At 39.3% G+C, this 21,934-nt stretch overlaps 1 protein-coding gene across 1 annotated transcript in view; it reads right to left on the reverse strand.

Moving 5' to 3' along the window:
* LOC129752553 (uncharacterized) overlaps positions 1 to 4,504 on the reverse strand; it is a 33,935-nt gene extending 29,431 nt beyond the window's left edge. The window contains exons 1-2 of the mRNA XM_055748327.1: positions 4,497 to 4,504; positions 2,218 to 4,438 (exon numbers count right to left, since the gene is read on the reverse strand). Coding sequence (XP_055604302.1) covers positions 2,218 to 4,438; positions 4,497 to 4,504 — 2,229 coding nt within the window. The remainder of the gene's footprint in view (positions 1 to 2,217; positions 4,439 to 4,496) is intronic.
* Between the last annotated feature and the right edge of the window lie 17,430 nt (positions 4,505 to 21,934).

The following is a 21,934-nucleotide window of genomic DNA, read 5'->3' on the forward strand; positions in this document are numbered from 1 at the left end:
TTAAGATGAAAGAAAATGAATCGTATTTAAATTTCAACATTTTATTATAAATTCAATTGCTAACACAGGTTTACAAAATTTACCCTTTCTGAAGAGTCAAGATTTAATAACTGTTTTCTATTTGAGGTGCTGATTCTAAGCAATAAGCTTTTTTCAGCTTAAGAGTTGGTTGAGATTTTGTTGAACTTTGAAAATACATTTTTTCTAAAAATGGGTATTTACCATTTTTTAGAGAAATTGAAAAACATTCGAAGGATTTCAAAATTTTAGATGTTTTGCCATATCAATTTCATTGAAAATTGTGAATTGTATTGATTATGTAAAACACGAAAAATTCATAGGCATTTAAGAGAATTTCACGCCAAAAGTAAGGCATTGTTTTATGAGATCTAGAACATTTAGGAAACATTTGAATCCTCGAGGGAAACATAATTTTATAGAAATCGTAAGGCCTTTTGATTCAAAGGGGTATAATTTCGAGAAAACAGGCATTTAAGATGTGGTGTTTAATTATTTTTCGTATATTTAAAAAAAATACTTTTTTTTCGAATGTCAACATAGAAAAATAAAATTCTTGAAATCTGAAAAAACCACAAAATATGGTTTGAAATATGAGTTAAAAGATTGACGGTGTTAACTCAAAATCTAACATTTTTGCACTTATACCCTTTTGACTCTGAAGGCCTCATATAGATTTATTAGCTTAACAATTATCAATATCGATTTTACTCAGAACTGATAAAGTTTAGAGCTTCCAAACGATACTTACTTAAAATAGAAGTGATTGAGAAATTTCGAATTTAGGATTAGGAATTCTTCATCTGCATTTTGAGTCGGACTTCTGTATAAATAATAGAAATTTAAATCCGATCTCTTAATTTGAATTTTCTACCTGAACTTTGAATTCAAATCGAAAATAAATTCAGATTCTGAAACTCTTATCAAAATTTTGAACATAAATTCTGTGTAATACTTTTTCGGCAAACAGTCTAATAAATAGCAACAAAGACTTTTTATTTATCATTCCAACTTTTCAACCCTTGATCGATTCTTGGAATCATAAGTAATAGTCGTTTTTCTTAAACTGGTGACCGAAAAAGTATACTAATAATCCATTGAAAGTCGAAAAATCACATATTAAATTTATTTATTGTACACCAACAGATCACATATTGATCCTAATGATAAAATTAAAATTAAAATTAAAGACACTACAAATACAATGGTCTACACAAAACTTAAAGCTTTAAGGATTTTTCTTCGGAATGCATCCCTCGAAACGTCAAAATCAAAATGTTCGGAGTAGCGGTTGAATGTCTTGATTACACCTATAAGTGCTGTGTTAGCCCCATAATTATTCAAACGAAGAGGGACGTAGAGCTGGAAATCACGATTTCTCAAACCACGTGGTCGTATGTTGAGTTGAAGACCTTCCAACAGTGCGGGACAATCAGTTCTGGATGTAAGCAAATCAGCCACGACAGAGGCTCGTGCGGCGGTCCTGCGGGCTTGCAGCGTGTCGATGTCGATTAAACGACAGCGGCTCTCGTAGCTGGGAAGTCGGAACGGGTCTTGCCAGCTCAGGTGTCGAAGGGCGAATCTCATAAAGCGCCGTTGGATAGCCTCAATACGCTCAGAGCCGTTTTGGTAATAAGGGCACCAGATAGCAGAGGCGTATTCGAGGATCGAACGAACCAAACTGCAATAAAGACTCTTCAAACAGTAAATATCTTTGAAGTCTTTCGCCATGCGAAACAATAGACCTAGGCTTCTAGAAGCTTTATCGACGATGTAATTGGTGTGAATCTTGAAATCCATCCGTCTGTCAAGAATGACACCAAGATCTTTCACGTGCTCAACTCGAGCAATAGCCTCGCCGCCGAGAAAATACGCTGCATTTGATGGAAGCCGCTTACGGGAAAAAGAAATTGCTGCGCATTTACTACGATTCAAAGGCAGACAATTGACATCGCACCAGGAGGCGAAGAGGTTGAACTGGTCCTGCAGGAACTTGGCATCGTCAGGGCCGGAGATGGGATGAAACAACTTCAGGTCGTCTGCGTAAGCTAATTTTGGTCCATCGAGGAGCAACAGCACGTCGTTGAAATAAATCAAGAACAGTATTGGTCCTAAATGGCTCCCTTGAGGCACTCCAGAGGTGGCGAAAAACTGGTTGGAGAAGGATTCTCCCGTTCGGACAGTAAGTTTCCGACCTACCAGGTAGCTGCGAAACCATTCCAGTAGAGACCCACAAAAACCAATGCGATCGAGTTTGGCGATAGCAATTTCATGGTTCACTTTGTCGAAGGCGGCTGACAGGTCGGTGTAGATGACGTCTGTTTGGAATCCTGAAGCAAAACTGTCTTGCACCTTAGACGTAAACGCCAGCAGGTTTGTGGTCGTAGAGCGCTTAGGCATAAAGCCATGTTGATCATTAGAAAAATATGGTTTGCAGTACGAGAAGATAGGGTCTAAAACAACCAGCTCAAATAACTTGGCAATAGCGCATAAGGCAGAAATACCGCGGTAGTTGTTGACATTCCTCCTGTCGCCTTTCTTGTAGACCGGAAACATGTAGGCTTCTTTCCATATAGAGGGAAACGTAGACGTGTTGAGCGATGCTTGGAAGATTCGTTTTATAGGTGTTAGCATATGTGATATGCAGCGCTTCAAAAAAGTGGCTGGTATACCGTCCGGTCCTGCAGAATAGCTGTGTTTCAGCTTCACGGAAGCCTTCAAGATGATATCTTCGTCGACTGCAAAATTATCAAATGAAGTGCTCAAATGAGGGACGTTGCTTGTTGCACTATTTAACTGCTCCGAGGATATTGAGCCAGAGTCGAAAATACTACGGAATTTCTGTGCAAAGAGATCACAGATTTCACGGTCCGAAGTCGCCGACGTATCATCCAGGAACATGTGTGATGGTAACCCGGATTCCTTCCGTTGATCCTTGATGTACTGCCAGAATGATTTAGGTTTTGTTTTAAAACCACGCTGAATCCGGATTAGGTAGCTCTGATAGCAACGCGTGCTTAGTATTTTATAGGCTGAGTTAAGTTTGCGATACTGATTTTTGGCCTGAAGAGTCTTGTGCCTGGTGTAATAACGGAGGGCTTTATTCTTCAGCGTTTTCATTTGTCGCAACTCTTTCGTGACCCAAGGTGCTCGTAGATTTGAGACTGCAGAGCGTTTCGGCACATGGCGATCGATAATGTAGTTTACAATGTGAGTGAACTTAACAGCAGCAGCATTTGGATCAGAAGGGTCCAGTTCAGATTCCCAGTTAATGGTGTCCAGAGTTTGAAAAATCGCAGAAAAATCGGCACTTTTAAAGTCGTGGAAGAAGGATGCCGGATTTTCGGTAACGGCGACAATTCCGGAAACATCGAGCGTAAGCAGCAAAGCGGGGTGGTGAGGGACGGACTTGACCAGAGGCTCAGGAGCTTCTTCGATTGTTGGTGAAAGAGACCCGTCATTAACGAAACAGAGATCGAGCGTCCGGCCATTTTCGTTAACGATGTTGTTGATTTGCCGGAGAGTGGCCGTACTTAGAGCGTCGAGGATGATGTTGGAGGGCAACGTGAACGAGGATCTTTCCGGGTCAGCAAACAAGAAGCTACTTTGGGAGGAGCACCACTTTAAACCAGGCAGATTGAAATCTCCGATGATAATGATGTCGTCTTCAGGATTAGTGATTGAGCTAACTTTGGAAAGGCTACGAGAAAAGGATTCAGCAAAAGTCGCATTTTTAGCACGATCGGGGGGGAGGTACACAGCACCAATGTAAAGCTTTCGTTTGCCTAGGTCGATACGAATCCAGACCATTTCCAAGTCAATCCATGCCACATCATCGATGGGCAGGGCTGATAGGCATGACTTAATGGCAATCAAAACACCACCTCCAGTAGATTTCGTGCTGTTGTGGGGGCCTCGATCACAACGGAACACTGTGTAGTCCGGGCTGAAAACCTGACTGGTAAGGGTCCTGTCCTTAAGCCAAGTTTCGGTGAAGACAATGATGTCGTAACAGGAACTTGAGGAGGCAAGCAAATATTCTTTAACACAGGCATTGATGCCGCCGACGTTCTGATAGTAAAGATTGATATAATCACGTTTACCGTCATGCAAACCGGGTCGTTGTACACTGGAACGGGAAAATCCATCACGAAGAGGTAAGTCAATAGAAGATGGATACTTGCCTGGTAAGACAGGCTGGAGAACCCCTACGCCACATACGAACTCAGGGCCGGGACGACTGGTGACGTTGGCAGGAATCAGCGCGACTGAGTCGAAGGGCACAGGGGTCTCCGTAAGGCCCAAAGCGTTGCGTCCCGGTGATGAAGTCCCAGTGGAAGTCGTGATGTTCTCGGAGTACGAAGAAGAACAAACTGAAGTATTGACGAGCGCAGCTTGGAGATTACAATCGAGTGATGTTCTGTTGGGCAGAAATTTATCACGCAAAAATAATGTTCTGGATGTAGCAGGGTACTTGCCTGAGCATGCAGGCTGGAGAACCTCATCGCCACGATCGAACTCAGGGCCGGGACGACTGCTGACGCTGGCAGGAAGCTGCGCGACTGAGTCGAGGGGCTCCGAGGTCTCCGTAGGGCCTAGTTCTTTGCGTCCCGGTGAAGAGGCCCTTGTCGGTAAAGCAGTACTTCTCAAATGTGGTTGAGATTCGATGAATCTATTAAAAGGCAGGAAAACATCACGCGCAGGAACAGCTCTCGAATTTGAAGAATACTTGCCTGTGGGGGCAATTTGGGGAGCCTCATCACCACATACGAACTCAGGGCCGGGACGACTGCAGACGCTGACTGGAAACGGCGCGACTGAGACGAAGGGCTCCGAGGTCCCCAAAAGGCCGGATTTTTTGCGTCCCGGTGATGGAAACCCTAATGGAGAAGCATGCTCGGAAGTCTCCGATGTGCTGACTCTGATGCGTTCTGGAGCAGAGACACTTGGAGTAGGTTCGGATATGAATATTATATATATTTCTGAATCTCATATTTGAATTTTTAATAAATTCTATTTTTAATTTAATTATTCGATACAGGTTTTCTGAATTCGGACTCTTATGGCTGATTGTTTCTAATATTTAAACAAAAAACTCAATTGGGACACAAAAACATGCAACTCCATCTCTTGTTGAATCATAACAGAACAAAATTGACCAACTTGTATCTAAAGCTTATGAAAAAAAATTTTAATGAACTTTCCTATTAAGTATGTAAGTATATTGAACTCATAAGAGGAAAAATGATTTTTTTTGTCACAGTTTTTCCCGGTTTTGATTTCAAATTCCCGGTTATTTCCCGGTTTTCCCGGTGCTATTTTCAATTTCCGTTTTTTTCCGGTTATCCCGGTTTTCCCGGTTCGCTGGCCACCCTGTTTCAAGCGAAACCCTAACCTCTCTCTCCGAGATGCCGCAAATAAGCTGGGTGTATCGTCTACAACCGTGCATCGAGCCAAAACCGAGCCGGACTATCGACTTACAAGAAGGTAGTGACTCCAAATCGCGATGATAAACAAAATACGATGGCCAAAGCGCAATCCCGGAGGCTGTACACGACTATGCTGACGAAGTTTGACTGCGTGGTAATGGACGACGAAACCTACGTCAAAGCCGACTACAAGCAGCTTCCGGGACAGGAGTTTTATACGGCAAAAGGAAGGGGAAAGGTAGCAGATATTTTCAAGCACATGAAACTGTCAAAGTTCGCGAAGAAATATCTGGTTTGGCAAGCCATCTGTACCTGTGGCTTGAAAAGCAGCATTTGCATAGCTTCCGGGACTGTCAACCAAGAAATTTACGTGAAAGAGTGTTTGAATAAACGTCTGCTGCCTTTCCTGAAGAAAAACGGTTGTTCCGTACTGTTTTGGCCGGATTTGGCACCTTGCCATTACGGTAAAAAGGCCATGGAGTGGTACGCCGCTAACAACGTGCAGGTGGTTCCCAAGGACAAGAACCCTCCCAACACGCCAGAGCAATTGAGAAATACTGGGCTGTTGTCAAGCGGAACCTAAAGAAGACCAAAAAAACTGCTAAGGACGAGCAGCAGTTCAAGGCAAACTGGCTTTCTGCGGCGAAGAAGGTGGACAAGGTGGCGCCCGGCAATTCGGATTTAGAAAAACGGAAACCTAACTGAATATTTTTCCTAAATGTTATACTAATTAAACTTGAAAAAGAAATTTAATTTGATTTTTTAAATAAACGCGATTAACACGCGTTTTTCCTTGACCAAATTTTGACCGTATCACCCTTTATATCTTACTTTTCTCAATAGAGTTTTGCAAGAAGCAAATAAAACATATCCCATATCCAATCACGAGACAAAGCTGGATGGAAACAAGCAGCCAGCAAGGATATTGTCGAATTATATACCTAGCGCGTTTTTTCGGTAATCGGCGATGGCCGAAAGACTAATAAAGTTTTGTTTGCTAACCGACTCAGATGGTGCACTCGGTAAGTGTCGAACTGGCAAGCAGAGATGAGAAGTTGCAGTGAGTTCGATTCTCACTACATTTATTTTACTTTTTTTCTGAATTTTCCAATAGGATGAAAATCCCATAAAAAGTTTTTCTTTTTTCGCTTGAATGTAGTGGTCATGCTTTTCCAGTGCTTTTTGAATCGTACCATCTTAGGTACAGTACAGTTTTAAGCGCATTTTGGGCGGAAAAAATTGTTAAATTGGCAATAGATTTTTGCAACCTTTATTATGGGTGTACTTAACTCATCTCTGGAAGATTTTTTCTTATTATCTGACAATTTACGCCGGTAGTCTTCAGATTTTTACCCAAATTATTAAATTTGGTTCTTTTTTTGCGACACAAAAACACAATTTCGTACTAGAAAACGCATCGTATCATATTAGTTGAAACTTGAAATCTGCTCTGATGAAATCTCTTGATAGGTATTTTTGCTCCTGCGCTGTTAGAAATGCGCGCTTTTTCCATTTGTGAGATTTATTATCATTTTTTCCTTCATAGCTGTTGAAGGAGTATATGACCCACTTTGATGTCTTCAGATGAAAGTTGCAACATAAAATGGGCTATGCAATGGTATTTTTTGCAGAATATTCGGTGACGGTATTTTCAAAGCTTATTTTCGATTTTTGATGGTATGTGGGTTGAAAATATGTTTTTTTTTTCTTCATAGAAAAAAAAATAACCTCAAATAACTCGATAAATAAAACTTGTGTGTTTTATGTCGCGAAATTTAACCAAATTTGAAATTTTGGTGAAGATCTATGCAATATCGGCGGGTACCGGTAAGATAATAAAACAAAAATCCCCATTAGTTTTGTACTGAAGCCATCGAGTCTCAAACAAAAATCAATGAATGGTTGAATCCACCCGGAGATAAAGTTCAAACGGTTGAAAATAAGTGTTATACAAAGTCAAATCAGCCTAGCATTTTTTTGTTCCACGCATTTGCCATCAAAAGAGTTTACGCATTGGAACCAGACAACTATATATAAGGCTGAATTGAAGGCTGAATTTTCACATATTTTTCTCGATGTAGGTGATGCATCGAAGAGTACTTCAACAGTGGCTCTCCCCTTTCAATGGCGACCGTGATAAATTGTTACAAATTTCATTCTTTGACATTCAAATTTGTATGATGTGACGGGTGTCATATTTATTCACTCTGGCTGGACAACAAATAGCCGCAGCGAATGCTCTTCGTTATCTTTTAAACTCAGTGTAACATTTTGCTTAGTTTTTCCAAAATATCCGAAGTATCCTACCGATACTAAGAATGTCTCCCAAAGAAACTCACATCTTCTAGGAAGTGTACACCGTTGTTTATGATCACGGTTTCGTGCAAATTGTTATCGTTGCATGTTTTCCGTTGAATCCATCGCACAGGTTGACACGACCAACTTGCAGCTATGATGTATTACACGGAGCGGAACAAAATCATAATCAAAATTTCAAAATTACACATTGCCATCGTAAAATGTTTCCTCATTTTTGAATCGCATCCAGAGGAGAAGTGGGGCCAAAAAGTATCCGCAGAGGGAGTTCCGGCTGTCGAAAACCATCTCCGAAAAACCGTTCGAGTGTGCTGCTGTGCATCGAGGCTGCCCGCGTTTTTATTGAATATTAAAATTAAGTGAACGCTGCATAATTCAGAGGCGCATACCCAAAATGGATGGATGCTTTCCGTTCAGCCGTGATGGTGTTTCCAAAGAATTTTCGGGGCCGGTTGCGGAAAGCACTGAGTCATCGTCGTCGTCGTCTTCGTTGCTTTGATCCTTGACGATGTTTGGTTAAGGAAAGGAAAAAAAAACCCGAAACACGAAAACCTTCCATCGCGCGTTTCAACCGTGTTTCTTGAACAGGCGGCCTAAAGTCAGGGATTGAATTTTTGGGGAGTGCTGAGATGGCTTCAGCATAAGCACCCACCCAGGGAAAGCACCCACTTGCGGAGGTTGATAAATATACAGTGCTTTTCGGTAAACATTACACAAAACCATGGGTTCATTTTTCCCTAGAAATGACTCTGTTTTAAAGCTGCAGCAGAGGATATTCGGAAACTCGTAGCGCTCCTTCCTTCCTTCCTAGCTTTGGGCTTGGTTTTTAAGAAACCATGAAGTCTTCCACAGAACCTGTTGTGAGAAAGATTTTCCCCGAGCGCCCGGGGCCGATATTTTCCGTGAGGCTTTGTGTTTGAACTTTTCGGTCGCCCGGGATCTGTGTGTAGTTTTCCGGTCGGATCTCGGTTGTTGCGGCTTTTGTTTTCTTTGAGAGCCAAGGAAAATGGCGAAAGTTGATGGGGGAAACCAGGCCTACGGGCACATTATGATGGCCGGAATGCTGGAGCATAAATTTGTCGCAATCCGAGCATACGTTTGATGCATTTTTCATTAGCTTTATTGAAAACCTTTCAATGGTATTCCGGAAACTTCCTATTCTGGGAGTAATTTTAATACGAAAATATTTGTTCATCAGTCTTGAATATCTCGAAACCATCAAGGAAAGTCAGGCTTCAGCTGCAAGTGTTATAATTCATTTCAATTACGGGCTGCTGTTTGAAGTGTAGGTGGAGTTTTCCCAGGTTTCGCATATATTGCGAAAGGTGCCCCCAGAGTGTGCTCTTAGTGTAGTAGTGGAAGCTAATACTCCTGACTTTGCAATTTTGTTGTGCAACTTGTGCAAGATTTGCATCACCGTTCGTCTAAGCTGTTGTTGAAAATTATTCTTGTTTAATTTTACCGCAGCAGCAATTGTGGCTGCCACCCACCCACTTTTCCTCCCCCGCCCGTAAAACGCTTTCTCATAAAATGGGTGGCCCCGGGCGGGAGAAATGAGATGATAAAACTTGATAATTGCTTCTCTGGAGCAAGAATGAATTAAGCAAACTCGAAGACCGGCACCCTTAAAAGTCTTGCTCCTGTCTTCGTCCTAGTCGGTAGCAATTATGTTTTCTCATGTGTTCTCCTTTGGCGGCATGCAACAAATGACACCAACTTTTTCCGGCATCACCACCCGAAACTTGTTCCACAGCTTTTCGGTAAGAAATTTTGATTCGGATGTACACAATCCAAAGTTTAAATTAGCGCACTCTAGGCTGCAGCTGTGGCTTTCCCGTACTCTTGTCGTCGTCATCGTCTTATTTGGTAGATACGTTTCCAAATGGTTTCTTCAAACGAAAGTATTATGTCGAAAAATGTTTTCACTTTTCTAGAAAACGATACATCCCTTGTCCGGGTAATTTAAGGCATATTTGTGTTTTTGGTTTTATTTGCGCTACGGTGACTTTTTTGTCAAGGGATTGCAAATTTGAATCAGAGGACGAGTTTTAGGCCTTAAAGTAAAATAAATCAAAAAAGTGTGTTCTAATTCTATTTACAGACTCTGATCAATATAGGATTTTGATGCGACGTAATGGAATAAATTTTGATTTGGGGGAATGGGAGAAACTTCATGTTTTCTTGGAAAGATTGATTTACTACACAATTAGCGTCATCTCTTGCTTGGGTTTTGAAGGCTAGATTCTTACAAGCTGTGAAAATGCCAAAAAAAATTCGAATGCAACCCTGACAAAAAGTAGGTTTCATGACCATTCGTCTGGAAGACTTTAGCTCATGATAATTGACGTGTTTTTCAATTAACTTTATGTGATCCCATGCGACATCAATTTGGAATTTCTATGTACCTTAGATGGTGCTGATTCTGTAATAGAAACTGGAAGAAAACATGAGGATTTCCAGGGTGCCCAGTGAGTTTCCATTTCTAAATTTTTGATTTTTTCCAGTTTTTTATTGACATTTTATGATCCTCTCAGTTTTAAAATACACATTTTTAATGTTAAACGTAAAAGTGTGAGAAGACTTCAATTTTTACAGAAAATAGTTTAAGCAAGTTTAAATGCAAAGGAGTAGAAAAATAATTGAGGGCCTTAGGGTCAAAGGAATGAAATACCAAAATGATGAATTTTGAGTTAAGTACCGTATACCAATCGATTCTTCATATCTCAATCAATATCTGGGACAAAATTTAAATTTTTTTCTGATTTTGTCAACACTTTTCGATTGAATTTAAATTATGATGTTACAATTAAAAATTAGTTTATCGCAATCTGTATTTGACTATTGTGTTCTGGTTTCTGAATTCTGTTTTGAAATATAATAATCAACGAATCAACTTAAATCAAAACTTAACTTTAAGTTTGGATTATTCGAGTTTTTATTTTTTTTATTTCTAATGCTTAGCTCCAGTTCATTACCACTGATTGATATCCTAATTAAAATATCTTCTTAGTAATTTAAAAAATAAACAGAATCCGCTGAATCTAATTCCTAAGTATTCTGAAGTTTTGTTTCGATTCTCATCTTGAATACTAAGTAAGTTTTTAATTGTATAATTTCAATTTTTTATAGAGCCTGAGTTCTGGGTGCTTAATTCCGGACTAGGAATGTTAACACGTTCGTCGCCACGCTCATTTTGGTAGTTTTAATACCCGTGCTCAAACAAATTTTCAGAGAGAGAAAGCAAAGAGGGAGAACTTCTATATTTGAAACGTGTGGCGAAGCTGAGCGGTAAACTCAAGTAAGAGAGCGTCACACACTTTTTGATGTGACGGGGCCCCCTCAGGAAATACACCCGTCACCCAAATATGGGTGCCGTGGCGACGAACGTGTTAACACATTTCGGATCAAATACGAGATATCTCGTTTTTTTTCGCTCGCCGCAAGTGTGCATAACTCGAAAGCTCTTTACTTTAACATTAATCTTTCTTCGACAAAATTGAACACAACACTTGCCGAAACTCAAAGCAGCCAAATTTGTGGAATTTGGTCCAATGATTTCTCAGGTATTGAGAGTAGAGTGTCCATTTCCCGGGTATTCTAATCTTTTCCGGGAATCGAGAAATCTGATGATCCTTTTCCCAGGAATTCAAGGAATCTCGTGAAAATGGAAAATGGAAATGAGACCTGAGACATGAGACCTGAGATATGAGACCTGAGATCTGAGACATGAGATCTCAGACCTGAGAAATAACACCTGAGACCTAAGACATGAATGAAACATGAGACCTGAGACTGAGACCAGAGACATGAAACCAGAGACATGAGACATGAGACTTGAGATATGAGACTTGAAACTCTCAAGTCTCATTTTCATGTCTCATGTCTGATGTCTCATGTCTGATGTCTCATGTCTCATGTCTCAGTTTTCAAGTCTAATTTCCAATGTCTAATGTCTCAGGTCTCAAGTTTCAGGCCTCAAGTCTCAGGTCTCAAGTCTCAAGTCTCAGGTCTCAGGTCTCAAGTCTCAGGTCTCAGGTCCTTAGTGTCAAGTTGCATGTCTTATTGTTTCAAGTTTCAGAGCTGCAGAAGTTGAATGGTCTTTTTTACACGGTTTTCCGTAATTAGCATGGTTTTTACATGGTATTCGGGTATATCCACGGTTTTTTATGCGATACGTATATCAGTATAAAAAAAAACTCTTTTGTATGTCATCTCGATAATTTTGCAAAAGAGTTGCAAAATAGACGATACAGATTCATTTCGTAGCGTTTCGTTACTGAAATTGTTTGGTTTGAACGATTCTTTGTCGTTTTTTCAGTTTTAGCCTAAGTTTTCGATCGAAACAAATTTTTCGCTAATAAAATTCAATGTATTAACCAGTTTTGAGAAGAAGAAAAAAGTTCAAAGCAAAGTCATATAGCAAGGCATAGCAATCATTTTCATTGCTCAATCTGATCCGTTTTTACAATTTAAGTCGTTTAAATATTTAGAAATTTAGCACATTTTATTGGATTCGGGAATTCCCTGGATGTTAAAGCATTTCCCGGGATTCGGGAACTTCCTAATAGAGAGCCGAATTTTGGTGTATCTCGGCTATAATTTTTTCACGGTCCCTAATCTGAATTTTGAGTCTAAATTTGCAATCCAACCAGAAAAATTTCAGGGGTAAATTCCAGGTTTTCCCGGTTTTCCAGGTCACATTTTCAATTCTCGGTTTTTTTCCCAGTTTTTTCGGTTCGCTGGCCACCCTGGATTTCAGCTAAATAAAATTTTAAACTCACCTACATATCTTAGAATATGAAATAGCGAAATTTTAGCACATATCTTTTTCACTCGCACTGTTCCAGTTTGAATATCAAAGCATGCTAACTTCCAGAGTTTGTATTGTAAAACTAGGGAATTCAAAACTGCCCTAGAATAACTTAGCTCTAATATTTAAAACGATAGATGAATGAAATAATAATCTTTTTTTAAGCTCATCATGAAATTTAACAGGTCTACGTCTACAGTAACATCGATTTTTAGCTGAACCTATCCCGAGAAACTATTGTTAACTTTATAACAATGTTTATTCCAGGAAATATTTGGCTGAGTATTAAGTTTTACCAAGTACAAGATTCTAAACAGATACAGTCACGTTGAGATTCTAGAGTGTCAATTTTACACTGCAGGCATAAAATGATCATAATCTTTCTAAGACTTAGGCCGATGTATATAAAACCCAAACAGCACAAAACTTTTTCAATGCCCTGAAAGACATTATTCAGCTCAAAATTATTGATCTAACCGATATTTCCTAGCTGCCAAACAAAACTAAAGCAACAATCAATAATCTGGGGAAAACATATCTATTTCCATCGATAAGTCGCATAAAACTCAATCCGAAATCACCTTTTAGTTTGATAATGAGTATTCAAAATGACATTAAAAAATTTTTAGAAAAAGATACAACGGTTCACCGACGCACAGTGGTCCAAAAGGGTCTGAAATGGAACTTTATTCCTGGTGCTTTTGTCTTTCATTTTAGTTATTAGATGTCTTCAGAACATTTACTAGTAAGATTGTTTCCCATAACGTGAAAGTATCAAAAATTAGTCACAGCCTACTACGATAAAAATAAAAACACTAACTTTTTTGTTTGAAGAGATAGAGAGACCAAATTTGTTCTACAAAGTTGTAAATATCATCAAAACATGAAACTTTGCAGAAACAACAAGAGCTCTATCTCTATTCAGTGCAGAGTTATAAAGCTTTTAGTTTCAAACATACTTAAAATTTGTTTTTTGTACTTAACTATTGTAAATTTTGAACTTACATAAATATGATGTTGACAACATTTATTGCGATATTCAATACGCACATTTTCCACTAGATTTTAAGTCTCTACGACCTTGTCTTCCGAAGTTATCGCAATTTCAAGTATTATTTTTCCTTAATTTCACGAATTCCTAGGGTAAAATGGGGCAAGTGGATCCATAAACTAAATACCACATCTTAAAGTATGATTTAAGTACTACAAACTTAGGCAAAAACTACTTGTCTCCACGCGCCCGTTTTTGAGTACGGTCGGCATAAATTCGTTGAATTCTTAGATTTTAATGAGAAAATAGAGATTGATTGTTAATAATTCTGTCATATCTTCTCAAGGAATGAACTATCTGTTTTGATGTCTTCAAATGAAAGTTGCAACAACAAACGAGCTATTGAATGGTATTTTTTAGATAATTTTTGATGATACCGTTTGTACCTTTAAACAATTTTTAAAGCGTTTTTACGGTTTTAACTGGAAATGCTTTTTGTTAATTTTTTTTTAAATATTAAATTTGAAAAGGTGATAAAATTTCAATGCGTTTTGATGTGCTATTTGATGATTTTAGTTGAAAACTGATAAAGTTATGTGAATTTTAAGCATGTTTTTATTTCAACGATGACAATAAAATTCTATTTTCTCGTTAAAATCTGAGAATTCAACAAATTTATGCCGACGGCTCTCAAAAACGGGTGCGTGGAGACAAGTAGTTTTTGGCTAAGTTTGTAGTACTTGAATCATACTTTAAGATGTGGTATTTAGTTTATGGATCTACTTGCCCCATTTTACCCTAGAAATTCTTAAAACTAAGGAAAAATAAAACTTGAAATTGCGATAACTTCTGAAGACAAGCTCGTAGAGACTTAAAATCTAGTGCAAAACGTGCGTATTGAATATCGCAATAAATGTTGTGAACATCATATTTATGTAAGTTCAAAATTTACAATAGTTAAGTACAAAAAACAAATTTCAAGTATGTTTTAAACTAAAAGCTTTATAACTCTGCACTGAATAGAGAAAGAGCTCTTGTTGTTTCTGCAAAGTTTCATGTTTTGATGATATCTACAACTTTGTAGAACAAATTTGGTCTCTATCTCTTCAAACAAAAAAGTTAGTGTTTTTATTTTTATCGTAGTAGGCTGTGACTAATTTTTGATACTTTCACGTTATGGGAAACAATCTTACTAGTAAATGTTCTGAAGACATCTAATACCTAAAATGAAAGACAAAGTCACCAGGAAAAAAGTTCCATTTCAGGCCCTTTTGGACCACTGTGCGACGGGACTTGAACCCGCAATTTCCGCTTCAGTATAACGGCGCGCGAGCCAATTACACCACGGTGAACGTGACGAAATAAGCTCCAGCATGCGTACATGTCAAGCTCAATCGATCGACTGTTGGATCTTCTATCGACACACTCCATGTGTAACTCGCATGTATTCTTTGCCCACTATTGATCTCTGATAGTTGAAAAATTTATATTTTTGAAAAATCAACAAATTGGTTGCTGTGGACACAAATTTTCGCGTAATTAGAAGCAAAAGACACATACCCGATAAAGGGCAATTGGCATTGAAATAAATGTAAATCTACTACCGACTATTTGAAAAAAAAAAAAAAAGTCGAAAGCTACACCCACAAATCCGACTCTACTCCAATAATGAACTTCCTTGGAGGTGGAATTATCGGCATAAGATTCTATACCGGACTGGCACTAACAAGCTTTCTCATCGCTGGCATTGTTTTGTTTTTTTTTTATGATAACAATAGGCAAAAAACTATGACAATAAGCCTTCGTTAGCTGACTGACTCAGATGGTGCACTGGTTAAGTTATCGGACTGGCAAGTCGAAATACGAATGTTGCGTTAGGTTCGATTCTCACTTTATTTTTTTTAGGATAAATTATCCAATAGGATGAAAAGCCCATGATATGTTTTTCTTGTTTCACTTGAATTTAGTGATCAAGCATCAATTTGCTTTGAAGTTCGAATCTTTATGCCAGAAGTGCTTTCCAATCAAATCATCTTTGGTACAGTACACTTTTTAGCGCATTTTCGACATAGAGTTAGTGCCGAGCGGCATTGAAATCTAGCAGCCTTTTTTTTGGGTGTAACTTTATAAAACAAATCGATACCATGACTTATGTGAAAAAAAATGTAGCAGAACCGCGCGTGAAGTCGTTTTATTTTATTTTTTAATTTTACCCGAAGTATCGAGTCTTTTTCTTAAGTTTTTTTCTTCATTTTCATTTGCTATCAAAATATCTTAAAAATTGGATGTGAGGGCTTGTGATATAGCTCAGTTGGCAAGTCTGTTGTCTCCTGAACCGATGTCCGTGAGTTCAAGTCCAAGAGTAAACATCGAACACAGTTGTACTGGAAAAGTTTTTCAATAACGATCCGCCAACTGCAACGTTGATAAAGTCGCGAATGCCATAAAGATGGTAAAACGACTATAATAGAAACAAAAAAAAAAAAATTAAAAATTGGATTTCATCTGCTTAAACCATCTGGAAATTCGAGTGATACCGCCATAAGTTTGCTTTTAAATCCGTATGGAAACATTCAAATTTCTTCGAATTGATCGGATGCTCCAGAATACTGGACTCTCCTTTGTGCTTTCCAAGTTCTACTGGGCACTGATTAGTTGCTTCAAAATTCATGAGCTTACTAACGCTTCCTCAGTACCAGCTGAATTTTGTGTTGCTCTACTCACGGGAACAAATGAGTTTCCAAGGAAGTTTCCGTGTTAATCCGGAAAATAATAACGCTGGTAAACTCTTGTATTTTCTGTTCAGTAGAAAGTGATCTTAGTCACAGAATGTTCAAACTCCGTTGATTATTCTTCAAGAGAAATTTTCTAATCATAATTATAAATGGTTCACACGAATAAATCTTTCAATATGATTGATTTAACTTTAAATTTAATCTAAAAAGCGACTGAATAAAGTTTAATTTTCAAACATCAATCAGCACATAAACTGTTTGTTATCAAACAACCAGTTCAATTCTATTCGCTAAAATTATCCTCCCAAACTAGTTCAACAGAAACGAAAATGTTAATAAAGACATCCGCAGAAGTTCCGATATACGATAGAGGACCCCCCTCAGGAACCGCTTCTATCACATCATAATCAACCCACCTACATCTTCATTTGCATCTTTCCAACCAGCAGAATCGGAACCAGACCAACACACGCTCGGTTTCCGGATATGCTGATGAATGAAATCCTTTCGATGAAAAGGCTAACAAAAACTGGGTTGGCCGCCAATATGCCATATTTTCGGAAGAATCCTTTCCCTCGTTTTGACACTCTTTTACGAAAAAAAAAGGTTTTCCAAGCTCTAGCATCATGCAGAGTGGACAGACACCAACAAATCCATTACGAGCAGCACAGATGCTGATGGCCATTGTAGAAGCATATCCGTGACAAGCTGGGAGAGATAGAAAGGATATAGAGAAGAAAAAAAAACCCGAGAAATATGAAAGGGTGTGAACTGTGCCACGGAAAAATGCCCTCCGGGAACCATGTGCTCGGAGTTTATAGCTTCAGTTTGCTGCTTCTGGCGGGTAGTTTACTGGTGTTGTTGGGGATGATGGCTTTGGAAGAACAGTAGTGGATCTCGGCTAGCTTTTTGAAAGTTTTGACTAAGCTGAACGGTTCCAGGAAGTCGGGGGAGTTTTTTTTTTGTTTTTTCTAAGCTAACGGGACAGATAGTCCGTTCTGTCAAAGCGTAATTGAGCACTTGCAGAGAACAAAATTTGACTTTTAATGAAAAAAAATAGTATTTAAATGTATGAACACTGTCAACGTAATAGGTGAAGCGCTTCCTCTGATTAGATCTACTCTAAGTAGGAGTTTGAGTAAAGGTTCTGTCTGATAGCGCATACGATAAGAGGCTTCGAAATGTCTGTAGAATGGAACGAAAAACACTACAATATATGGAGGCTTTTTAGGAAGAAACTTTTTCACAGGGTATAGTTTCCGTTAGTGAAAATGTCCGGAACATCGATTGGACGAGGCTGGGTCATTCGGCCGAAAGTCATGATGCCGAAAGCCATTCGGCCGAAGGTCATTCGGCCGATAAACGTTAGGCCGAACGGGTTATCTAGCCGAATATGCCACTAGGCCGAATGGGTCATCCGGCTGACGGTTAACCAGCCGAAGGCTGTTAGGCCGAAAAGACGCAAGGCCGAAAGGATGTTCGGCTGAATGGACACTAGACCGAATGGTCATTAGGATGAAAGATCATAAGGCCGAATGGTCGTTAGGCCGAATGTATGCCAGGCTGATAAGACATATCAACGCTTTTTTGCATGTTGGGGCGAATGGCAGTTAGGCCGAATGGACGGCCTTACGACCATTCGGCCTAGTGACCATTCGGCCTAACTACCATTCGGCCTAGTGACCATTCGGCCTAACTAGCTTTCGGCTTAGCATCCATTCGGCCTTGCGACCATTCGGCCTAATGACCATTCGGCCAAATGACCATTCGTCCTATTGACCATTCGGCCTTACGACCATTCGGCCTAACAACCATTCGGTCTATCGTCCATTCGGCCTGATGACCATTCGGCCTAATAATATTCGGCCAAATAACCTCCGGCCTAATGTCCTATTCAGCCTATTGTCCTATTTGGCCGAACATCCTTCGGCTTTTTAACCCATTCGGCCTAGCGACCTTAGGCCTAACATCTGTTGGCCTATTGGCCTTCGGCCGAATGTCCGGGCCCCCGATTGGACATAGATTAAGACGCCGCACGAGTGAAGTGAGCAACAAATAGTATCCTTTGTAGGGCTGAGTTTTGTTGTCACAGTGAGTAGTATTGTGTCATGTGAGGTAAGCAACAAAAAGCAGAAATTGTAAAGACGAGTTTTGTTGTCACAGTGAGTAGTATTATGTCATGTTAAGTGAGAAACAAAGCCTTTGGGGCTGAGTTTTTTTTGTCACAGTCAGTAGTATTATGTCAATGAGTAACAAAAAGTAACCTTTGTAGGGCTGAGTTTTGTTGTCACAGTGAGTAGTATTGTGTCATGTGAAGTGAGCTACAAAAAGTAGCCTTTGTAGGGCTGAGTTTTATTGTCACAGTGAGTAGTATTGTGTCATGTGAAGTAAGTTACAAGTAGTAGCTTTTGTAGGGCTGAGTTTTTTATTGTCACAATGAGAAGTATTGTGTCATGTGAAGTGAGCTACAAAAAGTAGCCTTTGTAGGGCTGAGTTTTGTTGTCACAGTGAGTAGTATTGTGTCATGTGAAGTGAGCTACAAAAAGTAGCCTTTGTAGGGCTGAGTTTTGTTGTCACAGTGAGTAGTATTGTGTCATGTGAAGTGAGCTACAAAAAGTAGCCTTTGTAGGGCTGAGTTTTGTTGTCACAGTGAGTAGTATTGTGTCATGTGAAGTGAGCTACAAAAAGTAGCCTTTGTAGGGCTGAGTTTTATTGTCACAGTGAGTAGTATTGTGTCAAGTGAAGTGAGAAACAAATAGTAGCCTTTGTAGGGCTGAGTTTTGTTGTCACAGTGAGTAGTATTGTGTCATGTGAAGTGAGCAACAAAAAGTAGCCTTTGTAGGGCTGAGTTTTGTTGTCACAGTGAGTAGTATTGTGTCATTTGAAGTGAGCTACAAAAAGTAGCCTTTGAAAGGCTGATTTTTTTTGTCACAGTGAGTAGTATTATGTCATGTGAAGTGAGCAACAAATAGAAGCCTTTGTAGGGCTGAGTTTTGTTGTCACAGTCAGTAGTATTGTGTCATGTGAAATGAGCTACAAAAAGTAGCCTTTGTAGGGCTGAGTTTTGTTGTCACAGTGAGTAGTATTGTGTCATGTGAAGTGAGCAGCAAATAGTAACCTTTGTAGGGCTGAGTTTTATTGTCACAGTGAGTAGTATTGTGTCATGTGAAGTGAGCAACAAAAAGTAGCCTTTGTAGGGCTGAGTTTTGTTGTCACAGTGAGTAGTATTGTGTCATGTGAAGTGAGCTACAAAAAGTAGCCTTTGTAGGGCTGAGTTTTATTGCCACAGTGAGTAGTATTGTGTCATGTGAAGTAAGTTACAAGTAGTAGCTTTTGTAGGGCTGAGTTTTTTATTGTCACAATGAGAAGTATTGTGTCATGTGAAGTGAGCTACAAAAAGTAGCCTTTGTAGGGCTGAGTTTTGTTGTCACAGTGAGTAGTATTGTGTCATGTGAAGTGAGCTACAAAAAGTAGCCTTTGTAGGGCTGAGTTTTGTTGTCACAGTGAGTAGTATTGTGTCATGTGAAGTGAGCTACAAAAAGTAGCCTTTGTAGGGCTGAGTTTTGTTGTCACAGTGAGTAGTATTGTGTCATGTGAAGTGAGCTACAAAAAGTAGCCTTTGTAGGGCTGAGTTTTATTGTCACAGTGAGTAGTATTGTGTCAAGTGAAGTGAGAAACAAATAGTAGCCTTTGTAGGGCTGAGTTTTGTTGTCACAGTGAGTAGTATTGTGTCATGTGAAGTGAGCAACAAAAAGTAGCCTTTGTAGGGCTGAGTTTTGTTGTCACAGTGAGTAGTATTGTGTCATTTGAAGTGAGCTACAAAAAGTAGCCTTTGAAAGGCTTATTTTTTTTGTCACAGTGAGTAGTATTATGTCATGTGAAGTGAGCAACAAATAGAAGCCTTTGTAGGGCTGAGTTTTGTTGTCACAGTGAGTAGTATTGTGTCATGTGAAATGAGCTACAAAAAGTAGCCTTTGTAGGGCTGAGTTTTGTTGTCACAGTGAGTAGTGTTGTGTCATGTGAAGTGAGCAGCAAATAGTAACCTTTGTAGGGCTGAGTTTTATTGTCACAGTGAGTAGTATTGTGTCATGTGAAGTGAGCAACAAAAAGTAGCCTTTGTAGGGCTGAGTTTTGTTGTCACAGTGAGTAGTATTGTGTCATGTGAAGTGAGCTACAAAAAATAGCCTTTGTAGGGCTGAGTTTTATTGTCACAGTGAGTAGTATTGTGTCATGTGAAGTAAGTTACAAGTAGTAGCTTTTGTAGGGCTGAGTTTTTTATTGTCACAATGAGAAGTATTGTGTCATGTGAAGTGAGCTACAAAAAGTAGCCTTTGTAGGGCTGAGTTTTGTTGTCACTGTGAGTAGTATTGTGTCATGTGAAGTGAGCTACAAAAAGTAGCCTTTGTAGGGCTGAGTTTTGTTGTCACAGTGAGTAGTATTGTGTCATGTGAAGTGAGCTACAAAAAGTAGCCTTTGTAGGGCTGAGTTTTGTTGTCACAGTGAGTAGTATTGTGTCATGTGAAGTGAGCTACAAAAAGTAGCCTTTGTAGGGCTGAGTTTTATTGTCACAGTGAGTAGTATTGTGTCAAGTGAAGTGAGAAACAAATAGTAGCCTTTATAGGGCTGAGTTTTGTTGTCACAGTGAGTAGTATTGTGTCACGTGAAGTGAGAAACAAATAGTAGCCTATGTAGGGCTGAGTTTTGTTGTGATAGTGAGTAATATTGTGTCATGTGAAGTCAAGCAATCAAGTTGCTGAATCGGAGCATTCTCTTAAAATATCACAAATAATTAGGTTTTTAAATGTCCAACTGTCAATTTAGCATCACTTAAGCATGAAGATAAAAGGATTCAGGTAGCTTTTTTCATAACGAATAAATTTCTTCACCTCAAAAGCCTAAGCAATTCAAAGTAAGGATAGCAAATCGTTAACCCCATTAGCCGACCCTAATGTCACAGATACCATTCCGATACCAATTTACCTTAGACAAAATCCGGAATCATTCCAGCTAAATTAATGAACATTTTTATGCCCATTATCTCCGATAGCAAAAATGGTATCCTTTTAAAAATAAAACAGCATTGTCCCACAATTAAAGCATAACGTGCTGTGAGGGCGTCATAAAATATTAACACCGACCCCGGAGAGGGGTTTTCCACCCCCACAAAAAAACCCAGAAAAGATGTCGGCACCTACCTTGCCCTGCATGATGAGTCGGATGGTGAGGGTGACTGCCGGATCGTCGGACAAGTTGATTTCGGTAAGCTTAGCCTTGGCTTCCTCCATTGTTGCTGCTGCTAACGTTAGAATTTTTGCCCGTCGAAGAACTTTTATCTGGGTACACCGAACTGATTTCCCGAAGAAAGCAGCTTCTCACACAATTTCACTCGCGACGCGCGGGTACAGAAAAAACTTGATTAATTAAAAATTTAGAAACTTTTTATTCGCTGGCTCGCTCGCTCGGCAAGACGTCGTCGTCGGGACAAAAAATTACGCGGACGCAAAAGAAACCGTCGTCGTCGTCGTTTTCACGTCGTTGCCTTTTCCTTGCTTTTTATTGCTTCACTTGTTTTATTCTGCTACTTTTTTATTCCTATTCTAGATTTTTTTTTCTTCCTTCTTACTTCTGAGATCTC

Source organism: Uranotaenia lowii, chromosome 3 (genome assembly GCF_029784155.1).
Source record: "Uranotaenia lowii strain MFRU-FL chromosome 3, ASM2978415v1, whole genome shotgun sequence".
In the NCBI taxonomy this organism is placed as follows: domain Eukaryota; kingdom Metazoa; phylum Arthropoda; class Insecta; order Diptera; family Culicidae; genus Uranotaenia; species Uranotaenia lowii.